Raw genomic sequence first — 21,316 nt, 5'->3', positions numbered from 1 at the left:
ATTCTGGTTAAATAAAATACAGTTTGGTCAATTCTCAAACTAATCGCTACTTGCAGTCCTACTAACTAACAAAACCTTGGCCTTCAATTACTGTCAACAAAACAAACCGAACTCTCAGGTCAAACGGATCGGAGGTTCTGCACCAGAAGCTCTCATGAAAACTCCCTAATTTAGCCAATCAGGAACCACCCAGCGGCCAATGGCATTCCTGTTGGATTAGCAGAATCTTGGCTGTTAATGCTTCCATTCAGCCTAGATAGTGGCTGGCTGATTATCCGTCCAGCAAATCAAAGAGCCTTTGATAATGATGTGCTACTTTACCACTTGCTGGCTCGTAGCAGTGTTGTTCTTTGCTCATCACGAGGCGGCCTGTTTCTCATCTGTCAGTGCTGCTGTTTACAATACGCTGCACGGCTGGCCCGTTCTAAAATGTCAGGATTTAACAGCGGTATGCGGCCCTTGTTCCACATGTAACCTGTCTCTGGCCTCAGCCTCCTTTAATCAGCCTCCCGCCGCGCTGGTTTCCTCAGTTCATCCCAATTAGCACGCGGGTCTGCTGCAACATCACCTAACAAGGCATGCAACATCCTCCTCCTCCTCCATCTATTCCTCCAGCCTTGGAAAGTTGGCAAGCCCTGGTCTGCCCTCACCCACCCAGCATTACTGCGATATGTCAAACGGACAGTGTGACAGCCTTGGCTTGAAAAGCTCATTCACTCCGCTTGCGCCTGTTTGGAGATACATGGGTGTTTTTATTGTGGTTCTCTCATCGCAGGCAAGATTAAGTACTCGGAGCGCGTGTACGACGCCTGCATGGAGGCTTTCGACTGCCTTCCCCTGGCCGCTCTGCTCAACCAGCAGTTCCTGTGCGTTCACGGAGGCCTGTCCCCCGAGATCACCTGCCTCGACGACATCCGGAAAGTAAGTAAGATCTGGGCCACTGCTGTCTGAGTCCTCTGCTGTTGCTTTGCGTGTGTGACACTCATGGTGTTTAAAGGTGGTGAATTTGTTACGTAGGCGATGCTTGTTTCACTGTTGTGATGATTCTTTAAAGGGAATGAATTTAGACATGCAACTTCTTAGACGGAGTTGTCACAGCAAGATGTCAACGTGTTGAAAACCTCTCCGAGAAGCTGCATCTTTAAATTGATCTCTGTTTAAATCACTGCTACTAAGAATATTCAAGCTAAAAAAAGACAGATATGACATCTAAACTCACTAGCCTACCTCACCATTAAAAATGATCAGTTGTTAGACAACTAGCAACCATCCTGACCCATTCCTGTTTATTAATTTTATTATTAAAAATAATAATAAAGTAACTATTTTAAATGTAATAATAAAAAAAAAAATATTTTAAGTCTTATTTTTATTATTGCTTTTTAATTAATATTTTTGTTTTCTAAATATTTAGGCTAAGGAACTAAAAAGTTCACTCTATACCTCTCCTAGTTCACCAGCCACTTACTTGCATGTATTTCGGGAGAAACGGATGAATTTACTTGCTGTAAAGCCGGCTGACAGGACTCTCTGAACCGCAGCGCGAACAAACATGGCGGCGCCCATCTCACGTTACAGATCACGATCCAGAGCATTTATATAGGGTTCTAAACGACGAAACATACTAATTCACACATATTTGTAAATCGGAATATCAGATAGTTCATGACATGGTAAGCAAGTGTGTGAGTATTCTGAATAAAAAAGGAAAAACGAAATAAAAGCGATCTATCTGCCATACAGTGTTATTGTGTCTGTGTTGTGTCACATGACAAGCTTGATGCGTCGCCATGGAAACAATAAGGACGAACGTTCTAAAATAATGGTCGCTTAAAAAAACCTCACTCTCGGGGGTCCGCTAGAATATTTTAAACTCACCACTGAAAGGGTTAATAATAGTAATATAAATTATGTAATGTTTGTATAAATTGACTATGTAGTTATGTCCTTATTAAAACATGCTTGGATAAGATGATGGTTTGCTTTCGGTAATCACTTAATAATCATTAAAAACCTGTCAATGATTTGTAAAAAGCAAATGCGAACAGACTGAATTTGTTTTGTTGCAATGGTGCTGGAGAACAGAAATGCTGGGGGGTTTTTGAATTCTAAATGTTTGTTTTGCACCCTTGTGCTGCAGTTGGACAGGTTTAAAGAGCCTCCAGCTTTCGGACCGATGTGCGACCTGCTGTGGTCTGACCCCGGCGAGGACTACGGCAGCGAAAAGAGCTCAGAGCACTTTTGTCACAACAGTGTGAGAGGATGTTCCTATTTCTACAGGTACTCCAGCTGACAGTCTGCCCACACGCACATTTGTTTGATAGCTGCCCACACAGTCCCCGCTTACAGTCGCACCTCTCAATGTTAGTCATGCCGTTTTGACTGACGGACTGCTGGAATCGCTAATTACACCTCTCTCTCCGTCTCTAACAGTTACCCTGCAGTATGTGACTTTCTGATGAATAATAACTTGTTGTCAGTTATAAGAGCACATGAAGCCCAAGATGCAGGGTGAGTACACTGCAAACCACACTCTTTAACACAGACTGCTCTCAACTGAATGTAAACGGCTCTTACTGACAATTTCTTTCACATTTCACTGACCCTCTTAGGTATCGAATGTACAGAAAAAGTCAGACGACAGGCTTCCCCTCTTTAATCACAATCTTCTCTGCACCAAACTACTTAGATGTGTATAACAATAAAGGTAAGAGCTCTCAAGGCAGTTTTGAGCTAGTGCCATTATGCAATTTCAGCAAATATCATAATATATATATATTATAAATTCATGAAGTCAGGATATGCATAGCACTTTTTTTTTCTCTTAGATTTGATCACAGATGTAGTCTCTCAAAATGTGAACAGTCTTTCTGACTATTTCTTTTTTCGCCCCTCAAGCTGCTGTGTTGAAATACGAGAACAACGTCATGAACATCCGGCAGTTCAATTGCTCTCCTCACCCGTACTGGCTGCCCAACTTCATGGATGTGTTCACGTGGTCACTGCCCTTCGTCGGAGAGAAAGGTAAAGAGCTAATGGGAATGGCGTAATCTGTTTTTTCTTTTTTTTTTTTACATCGATTTTGACACCCATCAGAAGTGCATTTGCAAGATCATTGGGATGTGGTTTTAGAAATGAGGTTTACTGTGCATCAGTTCTGATGGTTTATTGATTCTCAAGGAAACATTAAGACTAATTATACTATGGGGATGTTGCATGCTTGAGTCTGATTGGCTGACAAACGTCAGGGAAACTCACGACTAAACCACCAGAATATAATGCGTATAGAATACCACTTCGGGTGTGCATTATATTCTAATAATTTAACGGCCTGTCATCATTAATTTCAGACTTGTCTGGATGGATTAGGCAAATGCATATGTGACCCTGGACCACAAAACCAGTCTTAAGTAGCATGGGTATATTTGTAGCAATAGCCAAAAATACATTGTATGGGTCAAAATTATTGATTTTTCTTTTATGCCAAAAATCATTAGCATATTAAGTAAAGATCATGTTCCATGAAGATATTTTGTAAATTTTCTACCATAAATAAATATATAACTTGATTTTTGATTAGTAATATGCATTGCTAAGAACTTCATTTGGACAACTTTAAAGGCGATTTTCTCAATATTTAGATTTTTTTGCACCCTCAGATTCCAGGTTTTCAAATAGTTGTATCTCAGACAAACATTGTCCTATTTTAACAAACAATATATCAATGGAAAGCTTATTTACTCAGCTTTCAGATGACGTAAGAACCTCAGTTTCGACAAATTTACACTTATGACTGGTTTTGTGGTCCAGGGACACATATATGTACATAATGACCATATACATTGTTATACACTGTGATATACCGTTTACGTCAAAAGTTTACATACACCTGGCAGAATCTGTAAAATGTTAATTATTTTACCAAAATAACAAGGTTTTTTACAAAATGCATGGTATTTTTTTATTTGGTACTGACCTGAATAAGATATTTCACACAAAAGAGGTTTACATATAGTCCACAAGAGAAAATAAAAGTTTACATACACGTGATTCTCACGATTACCTGAATGATCCACTGCTTTTTTTGTGCTAATTGTTCATGAGTCCCTTGTTTGTCCTGAACAGTTAAACTGCCTGCTGTTTTTCAGAAAAATCCTTCAGGTCCCACAAATTATTTGGTTTTTCAGCATTTTGGTGTAATTGAACCCTTTCCAACAATGACAATGATTTTGAGATCCATCTTTTCACACTGAGGACAACTGAGGGACTCATATGCAACTATTACAGAAGGTTCAAATGCTCACTGATGCTTCAGAAGGAAAAAGCATGCGTTAAGAGCCGGGAGTGAAAACTTTTGAACAGAATGAAGATGTGTACACTTTTCTTATTTTGCCTAACTACTATTTTTTTTATTCATTAAGTACTGCCTTTCAGAAGCACCAGAATATACTTGCATGTTTCCCAGAAGACAAAATAAGTTAAATTTACCCTGGTCTTCAAATTTAAAATGTTTTTCCATCTGAAGCATTACTGAGCATTTGAACCTTTTGTAATAGTTGCAAGTGAGTCCCTCAGTGTAAAAAGATGGATTTCAAAATCATAGTCATAGTTGGAAGGGATTTAAATACACACAAAAGCTGGAAAACCAAAGAATCTGTGGGACCTGAGAACTTTTTTTGAAGAACAACGGGCAGTTTAACTGTTCAGGACAAACAAGGGACTCGTGAACAACTGTCACTAAACAGAAAAACAGCTGTGAATTATTCAGTTAAGAACACAATATTAGGAATCAAGTGTATGTAAACTTTTGAAAGGGGTAATTTTTTATAAATTCAACTAATATTTTCTCTTGTGGACTATATGTAAACATCTTTTATCTTAAATGTCGTATTCAGGTCATTACTAAATAAAAAATATCATGCATTTTGGTAAAATAATACAAATTTAGCAGATACTGCAAGGTGTATGTAAACTTTTGACCTTAACTGTACATAGTATTAAACCCAAAACATGTAATTAACAGTAGAAGTAGAATGCTTTTTGAAAAGCGAATGTTAAAGTTAGTCTTCTCTCATGTGCTCTCAGTAACAGAGATGCTGGTCAACGTGTTGAACATTTGCTCAGATGATGAGCTCATGTCAGAGGGAGACGACACATGTGAAGGTAAGAACATGTAAAGCTGTTTTTCTGAACTTCCTGAGCTTCGTTTCATGGATGGGTCTGTGTTTGGAGGTCTTGTTGCACTGTAGCTTTTTTTAACCCCCAAATAGATTCAGTTGAGCTCTTTTAGAGGTTGCCTATCTAAGCAAAAATGTACATGACCATTTAAAATTTTGGGGTCGTAAGATATTTTAGGCAGCAATTATTTCAACATTTGTGGTGTCTTTACTGTCACCTTTGAACAGTTTAATGCTTCCTCCTTTGAATAGAAGTAGTGCTTTTATTTTTAATAGTGCTGTCAGTCAATTAAAAAAAAAGTAAACTAATTAAACTAATCAAAGATTTTCTGAAATTAATTTCCATTAGTCACGATTAAACCCACCTAACATTAGTTTTTAACTAAATACACTTTTATATTGCAATAATTTCACATTAAGTCTTCAAATTAATGTAGAAACAACATAACTTTTAATTTAAGTAAACTTAAAACAATCTTTACATGAACCCTTTACTTACCTCTGCCCTTCTTAGCACGTAGGAAATATACAGAAATTAAACAAAGTTATCAAACATTAAATACTAAATTAATTATAGATGAATCCCTAAAGCTACAAAAGTTATTGATTTTCCTTTTTTTCTCTCTTTTATTATCAGACATCACAGCAGCTTTATGGTTATTAGGTTATTTGGCTGCTATTACTTTAAGAGCTGCTGCTGCTGAATGTGCGACTAAATAAATGCAATTCTTGACTTTTTTTGTGAACAGTGTTGCCAACTTAGCGACTTTGTCACTAGATTTAGTGACTTTTCAGACCTTATTTAGTTTCTAAGACTCTCTGGTACTGCCGCATGAGTGTGAGTTTTTGCTTTCCTAGCACGTACACACCTCTCTCTCTCTCTCTCTCTCTCTCTCTCTCTCTCTCTCTCTCTCTCTCTCTCTCTCTCTCTCTCTCTCTCTCTCTCTCTCTCTCTCTCTCTCTCTCTCTCTCTCTCTCTCTCTCTCTGCTCTGTTCAGCGAGCGGCAGAGGAGCAGCGCTTTCAGTTTTTAAAAAAATTATAATTTTGTTGCTTCTAACTCTTTCACATCCAAGTATAGCCAAAAGCACAGCCATTGTCTTAATCAAATGTGTATTTAATTTCATTAGACAATGTCGTGATTATAAATATCTTCGAGAGCTATTTCATACTAATCCCGTTGTCTGTCAACAGAAACAGTAAAATAGATCAATATATCTATGAAATATATAAATTAAAACCATTTTATTAAGAATTTGGCTGCATTAAAACGTGATGCTAATTAGCATATGACGTCATCTAGCAATATTTAGCTACTTTTCAAGCAGGGTTTAGCTACTTTGCACTAATTAAAAAAAAAAATTAATTGTAGTGATTTCACAAAAATATATTGCACGTACCACCTAGATTTAAAGACTTCATTTAAACCACTTCACTTAAAATGTAAAATAAAAAGTGTGCTATGTTATGTTCTTTCTGCTCTTTTGTCTGCTCAATATGGATTTCAACTCTGTTAAATATATACCAGCATGCCCCTTTTCTCATCAAATAATAGTTCTCTGATTAGTGTGCATTAGTCCTCAGCGCATAACCCATATTTCTATTTAGGACACTATATTCTTGTGTGCGAGTTGGTTTAAATTCAATCTCAGCATTAATTGTGTGGTTTAAATGGACTTTCTGCTCTATTGTTTCATCTGTTTTATAAATATATAACACTGCAGAGAAAGGAAGTACATAAACGGTTGTTTTGTACTTTGTGATTGCCTTTCAAAGCATGTTCTTTTTACTAATATCGATTATCTATTATATTGCCAACCTTTTAGCCAAACATGTATTGCCGTTAGCGGCTTACCTAAGCTGAGTCTCCGTTCAGTCACTTAAGTCATTTTAAAATGAATTACTGCTTTTAACGCAATAGCCGTGAAGTACAGTGCTGCCTCTTCTGCTGTAATGAAACCAGATGAAGCCGTTCTGAACGCCCCCACCCCACATCTGAGGAGCTGTCATGAAGGAATACAGTGTCCCATTTACTGTTCTTGATGCCCATTTGATTTGTCCTTCTTTTTTCTTTTTTTTTCTGAATGGTGCATAATTTTAACTTGGCCTGACACACTTCCTCTGTGTGTCTGTGAGCCTTTGAGTTTTGAAATGGGGTTTATTTATTCCTTATGGGAGTTCAGGATGTAATGGCTCGTTTGATCTGGAGTACGTATGACTCTTGCCATCAGATAGGACTAGTGTGCAGGTAATGAGGTTGAATATCTTTTGTTCTGGATAAAAGATGTAGATATACAGCAAAATTGTTCACATCGATAAAACTAGGCACTGACATTCCCTCACTCTTTTTCTTTTTCTCTGTCTCTCCCTGTTTGTGTGTGTTTGTGGCAGGTGGCACCCCGGCAGTCCGCAAGGAGGTGATCCGAAATAAGATTCGTGCCATTGGCAAGATGGCCAGAGTTTTCTCTGTTCTTAGGTGAATATACACACTTAACGTACAAATCCCTCATGGCCAAGGATTTCACACACACACACACACACACACACACACACACACACACACACACACACTTTCCGTTATGCACATTAGAGAGATGGACCTGTTCTGTAAAAGAATGAGCAACAGTATTTGATGCTAGTAGTGTCAGAAGAGAAGAGAGAGGTTTATACACTACCAGTCAAAAGTTTTTGAACAGGAAGATTTTTAATGTTTTTTGTCTCTTCTGCTCACCAAGCCTGCATTTATTTGATCCGAAGTACAGCATAATCAGTAAAAATCTGAAATATTTTTACTATTTAAAATAACTGCTTTCTATTTGAATATATTTTCCAATGTAATTTATTTCTGTAATCAAAGCTGAATTTTCAGCAGTGTTACTCCAGTGTTCAGTGTCACGCGATCCTTCAGAAATCATTCTAATATGCTGATTTGCTGTTCAAGAAAAATGTATTATTATTATTATTATTATTATTATGATTATCAATATTTAAAGCAGTTGAGTACCTTTTTTGGAGTCTTTGACTAGAAAGATCCAAAGATCGGCGTTTATCTGAAATAAAAAGCTTTTGTAACATTATACACTATACCATTCAAAAGCTTGGAGTCAGTATAATTTTTTGGGGTAAGAAAAATAATACTTTAGGATGTTTTTTTAAAGGATGCTTTAAATTGATCAAATGTGATGATAGAGACATTTCTAATGTTACAAAAGATTTCTATTTCAGATAAATGCTGTTCTTAATAATAATAATAATAATAATAATACATTCTTTTTGAGCAGCAAATCCAAATATTTGAATGGTTTCTGAAGGATCATGTGACTGAAAATTCAGCTTTGAAATTACAGGAAAAAATTACATCTCAAAGTATATTCAAATAGAAAACAGTTATTTTAATTAGTAAAAATATTTTACTGTTTTTGCTGTACTTTTGATCAAAGAAATGCAGGCTTAGTGAGCAGAACACTTCTTTAAAGAACAATAAAAATCTTACTGTTAAAAACTTTTTACTGGTGGTGTATATAATTCATTTATTTGAAAAATGTAAGGTCGATAAAAGGTATCAGACAATTTGTGTGACTTCCTAAAAACGTAATATTTACAAATGCGAAGAGGCAAAGTCAAAACATTTTTTAAAGCAAATGTAAATTCATGTCCCAGTCACATTTTCTTAGTAAAATAAACATTATTTACACTATCAGATAAGAGAATAAAAACAAAAAACCAATTAAACTCTATTTTAGATTTTTACATTAACAATGTAATATTCTGTATATTAAAGCATTTTACATTTATTCCAAAATAAAAACTCTAGGGAGTAACAATTTAAACAGTATATTTAATTTGTGAACTTACGTTTAGCTATTCTTTTTAATAGTTAGCTTTAACTATTTTTGAATTTTTCAGTTCATCAGTCATTAAAGCTGGGTAAATATTGGTCACAAACATGAAGATTTACTTAACCCTTGTGTGTTAAAAAAAAAGTTACACATAGGTGCAAAATGGACAAAAATGTCCATGTCCAAAAACTGCCATAAAAATATCATTTATTAATATTTTTTTCCACTTTCACTGATGTAGATTTTTAACCAGCATCTGTTCTATCCATAGATACCAAACATTCATTAATTTTCAGAATTTTAACCCTTTTGTTTACATAATGCCACAGGTGTTTTTTTATGAAAAAATGAAAAATAGTAGTTAATTTCCATATACTAAATAAGCAGAATTTTTTTCTTTGCTTATTAGCTTCTTGGGTGTGTCAATGAAGAACAACAACATTAATTTTAAGGCATTTATATTTTTTATGTAGTGTCAGATTTAAAAAAAAAACTAACACTTAGCCCCATAATGGACAAAAATTTCCATGTCAAAAAACTGTCATAGAAATGTTATATATTAATATTTTTTTCTACTTTCACTGACTGTTTTTTTTTTTTTTTTATCAGCATCTCTTCTATTCATAATTACCAAACATTCATTAATTTTCAGAATTGTAATGCTTTAAAAGCTGGTTTCTTTTCATAATGCTCACTGTCAGTGGGCAACACTAGCTCCAGAGCTTCCTCTGCTGAATAACGTCTCTTCATCTTGCAAGCAATGAAATGACCAAGCCCTCAAGCACCAAATATGTATAAGTTTTGCTTTGCGAACACCTGTTTGGCTGTGCGAACACTCAAACTTTGTACAAAATCTACCAGACTAAACAATCAGCATTTTCTTGTGGTGAAAACAAAAACAGTGTGTTTAGGGGCTTCTGAACTTCTACATTAAATTCAAGCTCATCTTTTATCTCTGTACAAAAACAATAACAAATAAAAAAGTGCAATCAAGGATTAAGATGTGTGTTTGGGTGAAAAAGAAAAATCCTCAAAGCTCATTAACCTTCTTTGACCTTATTCATAGTTTTGACATGGCCCTATGACCCTGCCAAGGGTGAGACTCATATACATGGAGTGGGATTTTTGATTGCCAGTACAATATCATTTCTTTCAAACCAATTACACCCATAAAATTTTCAGTAAACATGTGCAAACCACACTCAGACATCCTTACCAACATACCCACACAATTATAGTTGCATTATTTTTCCAATTGACTCTAATAGACTATAAAAAAACACAAAGCGAGTATTTCTTTCATATGCCAAATTCGAAAAAATGGCACAATCTAGTAAAAAAATGGTAAAAATTAAAAATTTGAAGCCTTGCCGATAGAATGATTGCCTATTAGCAAATATTGCATCATTTTATAGTCAAATGGCCCTGGGTTAAAAAATTGCGGTTTCAATGTGGACATTTTTGTCCTTAAGGTCCTGAGTGTGAGTATTTTTTGGGTGAAATATTAAAGTTTCAATAAAAATACACACCTGAGCCTAGATTTATGCAGTTGGCATTAACACAGGCACACTTATAACAAAAAACAAAACTAAAATGGACAATGTCCATAAGGTCGCACAAGGGTTAAATTTCACCAAGCTGATTACTCACTAAAAACTCCCACAGATCATGTTTTCATGCCATTTTAAGTCTTATTTTGATGTAACAAAGTGGTTAAATCTAAGTTGTTAACTTTAAATTAGTCTTCCCATTAACGCCATTAAATTGTTTATTCAGACTGGTTCGCAAACATGGAACACGCACAAACACGAACCAATCGTAACCAGTTATATCCAATCATATCGCGATGGAGGCATTGCCTCCTCTCACACGACTTTTCCCCATTCATTTTCAATTACCCCCCACCAAACTAACTGTATGCTTTAGGTGGTCTGTTAAAACTCAGTGGGCTCAGGGGAGGCGAGAGAGACATGGACTCCCGCTGTAACTTATCCTGCTGGTGTCGCTGTTGGACATGGTTTCTTTAGAAAAACGAGTGATTTATATACTTTATAATGTCATATTTTGTGATATATATTTTTAAATATATGACTTAATATATTTACTTTTTTTGAAAATGACATTTTCTGATGTACATTTTTAAAAGATTTTTCTTTTTCTTTATTGTGGACACATTTGTTTGTCATTACATGTTTGATGTCATAAATCCAGAAACATAACCCTTTATTGTAAATTTTCTTCATGGCATTTCATTTGAAACCAAGCTGGAGCTGGTTTTGAATCCCTTAACTGTGTGCGTGGGTGTGTTTTCAGAGAGGAGAACGAGAGCGTGTTGCAGTTAAAGGGCTTGACCCCCACTGGGACGTTGCCTCTGGGTGTGCTGTCAGGAGGCAGACAGACCCTACAGAGCGGTAAGTCTCGCTCCCGGCATCATTGAGCTGTCTCTGCGGTGGTGTGGAGGCCGATACCTGCTCTCCACCGACCCCCTGCTACTGTTACACTCTTTCCTTCTCAGTCTTTCTGTCTTTACCTCCCTCTCTCTTTCTCTTTCTCTCTCACTCTCTTTCTGTCACCGCCTCGTCCGGCAGCTTTGCCTCTCTCACGGTGCAGCACACCCATCATCGACTCGATCGAAAGCAATATCGTTTAAAGAGGGGGGAGATTTTACAAGGGTTCGGTCAAGAAGGGGATTTCAATCAACACGCTTCAGATTTTCTGTCCCGACAGGGACCTGAAAAACTTCCAAGCGCTGCTGAGATCGTAGCAAGTGCCAAGTAGCTGCTGCCGGGTGATGCTTTCACAGTGAGAGAGGCTCCTGTCAGCTTATGAGCATGACGCAATATGACCCAATTTAGCCAGCGCCTGTTGGTGTGCCATGCTTCCTCTCCCTGCCTTCACTGTAAAAACTCATCAGCCTGCTGCCCTCCTACTAACAACCACATTAGCATGGTCAGGTTTGATTTTGATGAAAGTAGTTGCTTTTATATTTAGTATGATTCAGAATGTTTATAATATATAACATGCTAGGGGTTTGGGATTTGAACAGACCTCTAACCCTAAAGGTGCTGTCATATTAGCAAAATTGTTGGCCTATATTCTGAACAAAGTCACTTTTAAACCAAGCAGCTTTCTGTTGGTCAGCATGGCGAAATCTGCTTGGGGAACTTTCTTTTTTTCACTCTCACGTGAAATTTCTGATCTTGTCTGGGTTCCATCAGTGAAAAGCAACAGTAAATGACTGCACCTTAACTTTGGTGTCTGTAACACAATACTTGACAGTTTTCTAAAAAATTGTGCTATTATTTTTTAATGACCCAAAAAATGAAAATTACCCCGTGATTTACTCACCCTCAAGCCATCCTGTGTATATGACTTTTCTTCTTTCAGATGAATACAATTGGAGTTATATTAATTATTTTGATTTTGAAGCCCAATAAAGTGCATCAATCCATCATAAAAAGTACTCCACACGGCTTTGGGGGTTTAATAAAGGCCTTCTGAAGTGAATCGATGCATTTGTGTAAGAAAAACACCATATTTATAACTTTATAAACTGTAATCTGTATCTTCTGCTAACTGCCGTACTCACATTCACGAGAGAGTGGCTTTCCAGTGGATGACAAAGGACGTCAGGATACAGTAGTTTCGCGAGAACAGGGTTTGTACAAGGTGCTTGAAGTAATTAAATTTGACGTTTTGAAATTTAATAAGCACATTTTCACGCAAATTTAAAAACATACTACTTCAGAAAAAAAAAATGTCAGAAAAATCGAATCGTTCGACTTGGATCAGGCCTTAAATTGCCTATCACGAAACATTTTATTTAGATCAGAACTTTGTGTATCACAAATCATTTGATTGAGATCAGAACTTTGTGTATCAGAAATTATTTGATTTAGATCCAGTGTTGTTTTCGTCAACGATGACGATGACGAAATCATTTCGTTGACGCCACTTTTTTCCATGACGAAAACGAGACGATGACGAGATAAAAATGGCTCGTTGAAGACTAAAACATGACGAGACGTGTGTGAGTTTTCGTTGACGAGAATAGACGAAAATGTTAGTGGGTGGTCCGTCAGATGTTTAAAATGCATGACATTTCTGCTTATTGTGCATGCCAATTAAAACCGAAAAAAGTATCTGCCGCTATGGCAAGCCGTTTTAGCATTAAATGCTCTTTGCTATACTAGTATGGCAAGCCGTTTTAGCATTCCATCCTTGTTTGTCTTTTATGTTCTAAAACATTCCTTCATTATTGTAATTATTGGTGAAAATAGTCGGTCCGGAAGCTCACATTGTGTTGAACTATAGATCTGCTATTTTCACAACTTATAAGTGACACTACCCAACAGCAAAATACTTACTGACCTACATTAATTTGTTAAAAGACTACTTTTTCCCTTTTTGTCGACTAAAACTAGACTAAAACCTTCTTGACTTTTCGTCGACTAAAATTGGACTAAAACTATCACATATAGAAGTGACTAAAATTTGACTAAAACTAATAACCATTTTAGTCCATAAGACTAAGACTAAATCTAAGATGGTTGTCAAAAACAACACTGTTTAGATCTGAACTTTGTATCACAAATCATTTGATTGAGATCAGAACTTCGTGTATCAGAAACTATTTGATTTAGATCAGAACTTTGAGTATCGTCAATCAATTGATTTGGATCAGGACTTCGGAACACGTATCACGAATGATTTGATTTACATCTAAACTGGTTTGTGGATCATTTTGCAAATTGAAGGATTCAAATCAAATGATTCGCAATAAGCAAAGTTCCGATCTAAGACAAATGAGTTGCGATTCACGCTTTATTTTTGCCATATTTTATTAGTGTATTTTTATTTATCTCTTCATCTTTTTTAGAATTTGAAAGATAAGACATTGTTTGATAAGTGAGATCTCTGTGTGAAGTCCTTGAAAATCAAAAAATGTAGGGCTTGAAAAGTCTTTGGAAGTCCTGGTATTTCATTTACAGTGTCTGTGTGAACCCTAGAGAACCATTTTGGTTACCAGCAAAGGAAAACCAGTCTCCTCTTGGCTTATATCGAAATCCTCTGATATTTTCTTTACAAATCTTCGTTTTGCTATTTCCTCTGTGCTTCTACACTCGCCACTGCGTTTTCCTATGTCCTACGTCATCTGCAGGAATGCCACTCTCTCGTGAATGTATGACAATTAACAGAAGCTAGAGATTACGGTTTATAAAGTTTTAAATATGGATATTTTTCTTACACAAACCCCTTCGATTCACTTCAAAAGGCCTTTATTAATCTCCGGAGGTGTGTGGAGCACTTTTAATGATGGATGGATGCACTTTATTGGATGTCAAAATCTCAACACCCATTGACTGCCATTATAAAGCTCGGAAGAGCCAGGACACTTTTTAATATAACTCTGAATGTACTCGTCTGAAAGAAGAAAGTCATATACACCTAGGATGAATAAATAATGGGGTAATTTTCATTTTTGGGTAAACTATTCCTTTAAATTTTAAGTCATATCTATAGTCCTGTCAAGGCACAATGAACTACAACGTGGTGTTATGATTGTAATGTGTCGGTGGTGCACTGGGGGAGGGGATGTAAATAAAAGGATTCTTCAGTAGCTGAGAATAGAAATAAAACAACACATCGCTCAAAGCCGTCTTGCCTCTCATCTTCCTGTGAAGACCACAAATAAACTGTCATCACGCATACACAGTACATTGCGTGGCTTTTTTTTTTAACGGTGAAAGCCTCTCCTTGTTTGGCTATTGTATACCTTTAGCTTTAAAAATAGCCTAGGTCCATGTCAAGAGTAGTTCAGACGGCCTCACATCTTGGATTGGAAAGCACAGGTTCTCAAAAACAAACCTGACCAGGAAAAAAACAAGTCTTGAAATCTGTTTATGTTCTGAATGAAGCAACTAAACTAACCTCTCAGGTTTCTTCCTGTGTGGCATGTGAAGCATTCGGGCTGTGGTGTTGGGAGGGGAAGATGAATGAAGGGGAAACGGGGAGGGGGTTTGAATGGACTTGTGATTGCATTGATAACTTGACTCACTTTCTTTCCCCGTTCGTTTTGGGCATGGCACTACTACTCATGCTTACACAGCCACCATAGAAGCAGAGGAAGCACGAGGTATGCAAGACATCTGTGAAAACTTCTCAGTGTTGTCTGTCTGTTACCCTCCCCCCCTTGGATTTACTGTCTGTCCTTTGTGTGCATTTCGTCCCTTTGTAGTCGCCGATGTTATTTATTAATTTGTGTGTATGCTTGTTATATTTAAAGCTAACAGTTTGTTTGATTTGCACGTTGAGATATTTTTCTTTGTTCAGTGTGATTTCTGCACCACTAAACAAAAATTACATTTGCAAAACATTTAGCTGTGACTCAATATAACATGGTAATTACAATATTAGAAAGATAGTTGACCAAAAAAAAAATGAAATTAATGTATGACTTTCTTCTATGGAGGACCAAAATAATTTAAGTGTTTTACAATGATAAAGTTTTGGACTTCACTGACTTCCATTGTATGCGCAAAAATAGTTCTTCAAAATAACTTTGGTGTTCCACATGAGAAAGTAAGTCATACAAGTTTGACACAACACAAGTGGCATTAATTTCTTTGGGAGAACTACAGTACGTCTACTTGATAAACTGGTAGTTTTAGCTGTTAAGAGAGGACTGTTTCACATAGTCTCACAATCGTGAGCGCAAGCACACAGCTGTTTAAGGGGGGAAGCCAGAGGCTGGGGTGTGAGCAGACCACAGCATGAGACTGAATCTTTGTTTTTATCAGTTTCACTTCCTGACCAAAAAGCACACAAATAAACTCATCTAGGCCTGTTTTTGCCTTTTAATGTCAGGCTTGACGTGGGTACATCAGCGTTTCTGGTTAATGTTATCTAAACTAGTCAAAGCTTTACTGTACACCTTCAACTTCTCTTTTTCTTATCGCAGCTGGTTGATTGGCTGACTGGTATATTTAGCTTCAGTTCATCAACTTTTTTGGGTGCTCTTTGGGGAAGAACAGCCCCCAGTAGTCATGCTACATTTAGTGACTGGAAATGATCATATCTAACAAGTTAATATTGGGATGTAGGGCTGCTTGATTTAGGGAAAATTAATTGCTTTTTTATGACGCTCCAACGTTTATGTGCTTTATGTTTCAATAGCTGGGTTTCCATCCAAAGTTGTGAATTTAACTTGTGCGCAAAATTGGAATATCGCTTAAAATGTTTGCGAATGAGCATTTTCCAGAGTCAAATAGAACAAAATAGTCACTTCCCGTTAAACTGGCACTAAATATCACTAAGAAATGTAGGAGGAGCCATTAAATATAATAATTTTCATGTATAATAAATTACTTGGGTTATGCTGCCCCAATGGTTATAACATTCATCTGGGAATGCAATGTGTGTCATTTCATCAGATTTGTAAGGTAAATAATTTAGAAACCTATGCAAACACAAGAGAAATACATCAATATCTTTCTCAATATGCTAACTGTTCATCGCAATTTTAAAATAAAAGTTTAAACCATCACTCTGAGTTTATACATTTTGAAGGAAAGGAAAGGAAAGGGGGTGAGTGAGGCCAAGTATGGTGACCCATACAAGGAATTTGTGCTCTGCATTTAACCCATCCAAGTGCACACACACAGTAGTGAACACACACACACACACACCGTGAACACACACCCGGAGCAGTGTGTTTTGATGTACACCTGTTTAAGAAATTACACTGGTTGTAGCATTTCTGTCGTAAAGAAATAGGCGAATATTAAAGATTACGTGGACATTTGAAAAAAATGTTTAGTCAATATTAAACAAGGATTAGATCGCTCTGTAAAGTGTAAAACAATCGTCAGGCCGATTGCTCGATTAATCGATAGAATAATCAAGCGATTACTCTATTGCTAAAGTAATTGTTAGTGACAGCCCTACTTCCAATTCCTAAAATCAATACATTACGAATAGAGAAATGATTCTGCATCGATTCAGATATTTTCCAAATGCATCGCGATTCTCTCTCAAATCGATTCTGAGTTTCCTACAAATTTCATTATAATTATCTGATTACTCAATTAATCGACAGAATATTTGTCCGATTACTCGATTACTACAGTAATTGTTAGTGACAGCCCTACATCCAATTCCTAAAATCAATTCGGATATTTCCAAATGCATCGTGATTCTCTCTCGAATCGATTCTGAGTTTCGTTTTGGACCACGGATGGCACTGCATGCTTCAGAAAAAACAGTACTCTACTTGCTTCCAATTAGGGCTGTCATGATTCCTCGATTCAATTCAAGTACTTGATTTGAAAAAAAAAACTTGATTGCATTGTCAAGCCATTGAAAATGCAGGCATTTGTTCTAATAGGTCATGTACATTAGCTCTATTGTTTATAATAATACATTTTTCATTTTAACAGTTTTGGTAAATAAAATGATGGTTACTTGCTTTTAGTACTTTATTTGAACTAATTATTATTGCCTCATTGCTATTACATATGTTTTTTAAGTAATTTTAAAGGCTATTGTTTGTTTAGGTCTATTTATATTACTGCAAAATTATTATCCGATTACTTATTATAATTATCCGATTACTCGATTAATCGTCTGAATAATCGACCAATTACTAAAATAATAGTTAGTGACAGCTCTACTTCCAATTGCTTAAATCAAGCATTACGAATCGAGAAATGATTCTACATCGATTCAGAGTTCTTCCGAATGCATCGCGATTCTTTCTCGAATCGATTCTGAGTTTCGTTTTGAACAGCAGATGGCACTGCATGCTTTAGAAAAAGCCGTACTCTGCTTGCTTCCAATTCCTTACACACTTCAACCTAAAATAGTCATTAATAAAGTTCGAATAAGTTGAAGTTTTTTACAAGAGCGTTCACAGTGGGCCATTTATATTTCAATAATCTTGTGTCATAAAAGCATTTCGATTCAGCCAAATGCACAACTGTGCTTCAGCGCTCTTCTTCGTGAGCGTTCGAGTCTGCAGTTGAAAACTAGATTAGAGCACCATCTGCTGTTAAAAACTAAGCTCAGAATTTATTTCAAAGAGAATCAGGATGCATTTGGAAAATCTCCATGAATCGCAATGCATTGATTTATCATCGGCAGCGTTGGGGAAAGTTACTTTCGCATTACTTTTTAAAAAAGTAACTAATTGTGTTACTTTTTATGGAAAGTAATGTTACAATATTGCATAACCTAATAAAGTAACTAAATGCATTGGCATTACTTATTTGAAAAAGTAATGCATTACTTTACTAGTTACTTGGAAAAAGTAATCGATAACGTAACTCGCGCTGCCCCCAACACTGACCGTCGCATCGGTGATGGAAACCCAGCTCAACATTGTCATTGCTATATGTCACTTCATAACCATTAGCTTTAACTAACATCCTGCTTCTATACTTCCAGCCATCCAAGGCTTCAACCCTCAACACAAGATCCAAAGCTTCGAGGAAGCACGCGGACTGGACCGGATAAACGAGCGAATGCCTCCGCGCAAGGACAGCATGCAGCCAGACGGCACTGCCAACTCCATCAACACAGCCAATTCCCCCGACAAGAACGGCACCAACGCACAGGCGTAGTAACCCAGCGGCTACCTAGCACTCTCCCTCATCCTTTCCTTTCTCTGTCTCATTTTTTTTTTCCCTCTGTCTCTTCCTCTGTTTTCCTCTCATTCTCTCTCTTTTTGGTAGAGGTGATGCCCCCTACATGCAAAACTCTCCAGGACCATTACGGGGAGAATCGCACAATACCATGAAGAGGGCGTAGTGAAAAACAACCCATGGTTCTTATTTATTTATTGATATAGATGATAAGAAATTTAAGATCTGTAATGGTGGGAAAAACGAGATGAATGAATACGTACATGATGAATATTACATGTGTATATAAAATACAGAATATATATATAGACATAGCATTGGGGTGGTGTAAGGTCATCTAGATTCAGTAGCTGAAAAACAACAAAAAAACAAAACAAAAAAAACATTAATTTTGTAAATTTTACGTTTATAAATTAGATTTCTGACGACTTCTTCTTCTTTTTGTTTTTTAACAACCAAGACTTGCTCAGCAGAATTCTTTATCGTTGTTTGTGCGCTTGGCAAAATAATTCTCGGCCCAACATAATTATATAGAATGCTTATTGTGAACAATACCCAAAGCAAGTATGATAACTGTTGACGCAAAACAAAAAAAAATTTTGGTATTGAAACCATATGTGGGAAAAATACCTTCATAATGCCAATTATAGCTAAGATGAGTGCATTATTAACAAGTGTTGACACGTTTATATGTACATGTACATTTTCAAGTGTTCCCTCAACCAAATGTGATGTTTACTTTGTTTTCTTTTTCCCGTTCACAACTCAAACTACACCGATTTGTAATCAAATAGGCGGAAAAAGCTAAAAACATCCCAGAAGTTTCTCAGATGGTTGGAGGAGCGTTTGTGTCTGCATGTTTTTGTTTACTTTCTCCCTCCATTTTGTAGTCGCTCGCGCTTTAATCGGCCTCTGCCGTAATTTCGCACACTTTTAGACCTTTTCGCTAATACAAAGGCAGTGATTTTATGCTGACTGTTTTGCCGTCCTGCTTTAGCATGATATGTGCGTTAAATGTGATGAGGTGGACGTTAAACATCTCAAAAAATGAGCATATATGCCTTACATCTTGCATCTCATCTCGGCTCAAGTAACGCATATGAAATTAGTTTCGATTATTAGATTTGTTTTTCCTAATGCCTTTATTTTACGTTTTTACAAAACAGTTGAAGCCCATCACGTTAAACTTTAAAACCGTCAGCAAACTTGTGAGTATCCTCAGCGCTAGTATTTCTATAGCTGAACGTTCTCTAGAGTGGACCATTTTCCACGAATACGATTGACTGAAGATGAAGCTGAAGCAAAGCGACGCTATTTTGATTGCTTTTACTCTACTGTGTGAGAATTTTTTCAGAATTAAGGACAGGATTTGCAAGAACTGTTTACCAAATTGTCTTTTCAAACCTTTCGTTTTCTATACTGTTGCGTAATCCGGCGACTGGAGATTTCGCTGTGCAAAGATTCAAACTTCCTGTGCGTTACACATTTGAGGTCATGTGCCATGCTAATAACTATAGCAAGAGTTCCGTGTGCAGGCATCGAGACTGCTCACACGTGTATTTTCCGTTTTATTCATGCCGCAAGCGGTTCAGGGTCTTGCGCAATATTTTTCATGCCGAGGGTAAACCTGCATGTTATCATTACTGTATTTAAAAGTAACTCATCCAAAGAAAAGAAAAAAAAAAACAGTGTTTTAATGTAATATATGGCTTTATCATTAAAAAACAAAAAAAACAATTGCTGATTGTATATGATCGTAGCCTCTTCATTTGCTTGAGAAGGGGCAAACTCCAAATCGGCGAAGTAGTCATGTAGACTCTGTAAAGAATATAAAAAAATTTAAAAACGCCTCGGTTAAGTTAACGCTTTATTCTTTGCGATTATACAAACACCTGGAAGAGGTCTACGACCTTAAACGGGTACCAAAAGTTGATGACCACCTTTTCGTGTCCTCTTTTTAAGTGTTTGTCTTTTCTAGTCTTTATGTAATGAGCCTCTGCAAACTATTGTTTTGTTCAGTTTCCTTCATGTTTAATTTAAAAGGGGATGTCTGGTGTGTGAGAGTCAGGGCTTTCAGGTGGGAGGGTGGGTTTTGTTTGATATCGGAGAGGATTTGGGGCGTTCAGACCACTGACCCCGTTTTAGGAGGGCTTCTGTTACAAATTCCAAACATATCTTGCAGAATCTACAAAAAAAATGTTTGACATTCTCCATTAAGAAAGGAAAAAAAACTAAGTAAAATATAAAAAATGTTGGGGAAAAAAAACTGGTGTTGCTTCTTTATTTATTTGTCTGTGTTTTTGGAAATTGGCTGGTTTTTTAGATTCTTCTCTCACTGTATTGCATCAGCTTTTACCGTTTGAGCGGCTGATTGATGGCAGATTTGTTTTGTGAGAGAGACTTTTCTTTTTTTCTATCCATGTCTGTGCTCGTCAAGGTTTCCTATGATTACGGCGTTCGCATTTTGAACATTCTGTGCTTGAAGGACAGCTAGTGTATTGTTACCTGTCTGAACACGGCCCACACATACACGCACATACCGAGCGAGGCAGAGATTGAATGATATTTGTGCTTGAGATGAAGAATGCACAGTAAGACTGTATTAACAAAAAACTGTTTAAAATAACATAAATATTAGATAATACGATTAGATAACTTAAA

At 36.6% G+C, this 21,316-nt stretch overlaps 1 protein-coding gene across 2 annotated transcripts in view; it reads left to right on the top strand.

Annotated features, from left to right (window-relative positions):
• ppp3ccb (protein phosphatase 3, catalytic subunit, gamma isozyme, b) overlaps nucleotides 1–20,931 on the top strand; it is a 43,595-nt gene extending 22,664 nt beyond the window's left edge. Inside the window, exons 5-14 of one of the 2 annotated variants that reach the window (XM_073829121.1) lie at nucleotides 776–921; nucleotides 2,141–2,280; nucleotides 2,434–2,511; nucleotides 2,613–2,707; nucleotides 2,899–3,024; nucleotides 5,086–5,163; nucleotides 7,567–7,651; nucleotides 11,328–11,425; nucleotides 15,124–15,150; nucleotides 18,459–20,931. In XM_073829121.1, coding sequence (XP_073685222.1) covers nucleotides 776–921; nucleotides 2,141–2,280; nucleotides 2,434–2,511; nucleotides 2,613–2,707; nucleotides 2,899–3,024; nucleotides 5,086–5,163; nucleotides 7,567–7,651; nucleotides 11,328–11,425; nucleotides 15,124–15,150; nucleotides 18,459–18,634 — 1,049 coding nt within the window. In that variant the 3' untranslated portion in view covers nucleotides 18,635–20,931. The remainder of the gene's footprint in view (nucleotides 1–775; nucleotides 922–2,140; nucleotides 2,281–2,433; nucleotides 2,512–2,612; nucleotides 2,708–2,898; nucleotides 3,025–5,085; nucleotides 5,164–7,566; nucleotides 7,652–11,327; nucleotides 11,426–15,123; nucleotides 15,151–18,458) is intronic. The other variant, XM_073829122.1, reaches the window with a different exon arrangement.
• The last annotated feature ends 385 nt before the right edge of the window (nucleotides 20,932–21,316 follow it).

This window comes from Garra rufa, chromosome 23 (assembly GCF_049309525.1).
Source record: "Garra rufa chromosome 23, GarRuf1.0, whole genome shotgun sequence".
In the NCBI taxonomy this organism is placed as follows: Eukaryota; Metazoa; Chordata; class Actinopteri; order Cypriniformes; family Cyprinidae; genus Garra; species Garra rufa.
Note: the sequence above shows the minus strand (reverse complement) of the source record. Positions and strands in the feature narration are given on the sequence as shown.